The sequence below is a fragment of the Malurus melanocephalus genome, unplaced genomic scaffold, assembly GCF_030028575.1.
Source record: "Malurus melanocephalus ecotype Western Australia unplaced genomic scaffold, MMel_1.1 scaffold_1078, whole genome shotgun sequence".
Lineage (NCBI taxonomy): Eukaryota > Metazoa > Chordata > Aves > Passeriformes > Maluridae > Malurus > Malurus melanocephalus.
Genome location: NW_026624310.1, coordinates 19,572 through 21,107, shown reverse-complemented (window position 1 = coordinate 21,107; position 1,536 = coordinate 19,572). Strand labels below are relative to the sequence as shown.

The 1,536-nt window shown below is 61.2% G+C and overlaps 1 protein-coding gene across 1 annotated transcript in view; it reads left to right on the top strand.

The window, feature by feature from the left end:
- The window catches only part of CD79B (CD79b molecule), a 5,921-nt gene extending 4,385 nt beyond the window's left edge, over window positions 1–1,536 (top strand). The window contains exons 4-5 of the mRNA XM_057386856.1: window positions 592–645; window positions 984–1,536. Of these exons, the coding sequence (XP_057242839.1) occupies window positions 592–645; window positions 984–1,082 (153 nt within the window). The 3' untranslated portion in view covers window positions 1,083–1,536. The remainder of the gene's footprint in view (window positions 1–591; window positions 646–983) is intronic.

Genomic DNA, 1,536 nt, shown 5'->3' with positions numbered 1-1,536 from the left:
AGGCAATGGGATGGGGACGGGCCTGGGGCTGTGTCGCTGCTGGCCAAACAGCGACAGAAAAGAATAGATACAAAACACACAAAAGTGGGTGAAAAAACAGAAAGAAAGAAGGACTTTATTGTGGGACAAGCYWCTTTTATYCACTTTAGYAACYAGAGTACACATTTGTGTCAAACATACATTGGTCAAGAGACAACTGTTTAATTAGYAATTAGAACATAATTGGTGAGCTTGCAAAAGCTACAGTATYAGTAATGCTTATAATTTTCAGCCACCTGCGTTACCAATTCTGCATTCCAATCTGCTTTTCTCAAGGATGCGGCATTCTTCCTCCATGTAGGCTGTCAACACTCCTTTTCTTTTCCCAGGCCTCAGTCATACACAATGATTGCCTAAGTTTCAGAATCAGGGTTTGTGGGGCCCCATTCCCCCACAGGGCTGTGGGGTGGGAGCGGGGATAGCGGAATTGGGAAGGTGATTATYGCAAATGTTGCGTGGGAAGGATTTGTCCGTGGAAGCAGTGGGACCCGGCCTGGGAACCAAGGCTGGGGACAGGGGACCCTGGTGGCTGCTGAGCCCAGCCCATGACTGTCCTCTCTGCAGGGTGAAGAGAAGAAAAGCCCCGAGGAGGACCACACCTATGAGGTAATTAATGACAGGGGAGCTCCCTGACACCACCCTGCGCTGCGACACCGGGGTGGTGCCCTCTCTGGGGGGCTGTGGGGTCACCTGGCTGCCCCTTCCCCCCAAATCCCACAGCAGCTGTGATGCGCTGCATCCAGAACCACCCAGCGCGTATTCAGCACCCAAAATCTCCGTCCCGTCCCCGCCGGGAGCTGCTCCAGCCCCGGGAGGGTCCCCAGGGGGGTGTCCCCAGGGGTGTCCCCAGGGGTGTCCCCAGGGGGTGTCCCCAGGGGGTGTCCCCGGGACGGGCGGTGGCCGGAGCCTCCCGCCGGCTCTCACCCTCGCTGTGCTTGCTGCAGGGGCTGGAGGTGGAGCAGATGGCCACCTACGAGGACATCACTCCTTTCCGGGACGTGAAGGCCAAGTGGACAGTGGGGGAGCACCCAGGCGAAGAGTGAGGGGTCCTGCGCCCTCGGCCAGGCTCTGCCAGGACCCTGCCGGCCGCTGTGGGGACGGATCCGCTGGAGCACGGCCATGCCCGGACCCCGGAGCGCCACCCCGGGATGCGAACAGCGGCACAGCCCGGCTCAGGGCCGGGACCCCCTGCCCGGGGGGGCTGACACGGCCGGGCTGTGTCCCCGAGGCTGCCCCGCCTCGGCTRTCGCTGTCCCTGCCCCGCTGACCAACCCCTGAAGCCTCTGTAAGAATTAGGAACCCCCTGATCCCTCCAGTAGTGAACTGACCCCACAGCCCGGGCAGCCCCACAGCCAGCGCTGACCYCCAGYCTGGYCAGTGCCCCGGGAATGAGGGGTCTCCTCCAGCCCCAGGACAGCCCCACACCCAGTGCTGACCCCCAGTCTGGTCAGTGCCCCGGGAATGAGGGGTCTCCTCCAGCCCCACACCCAGTGCTGA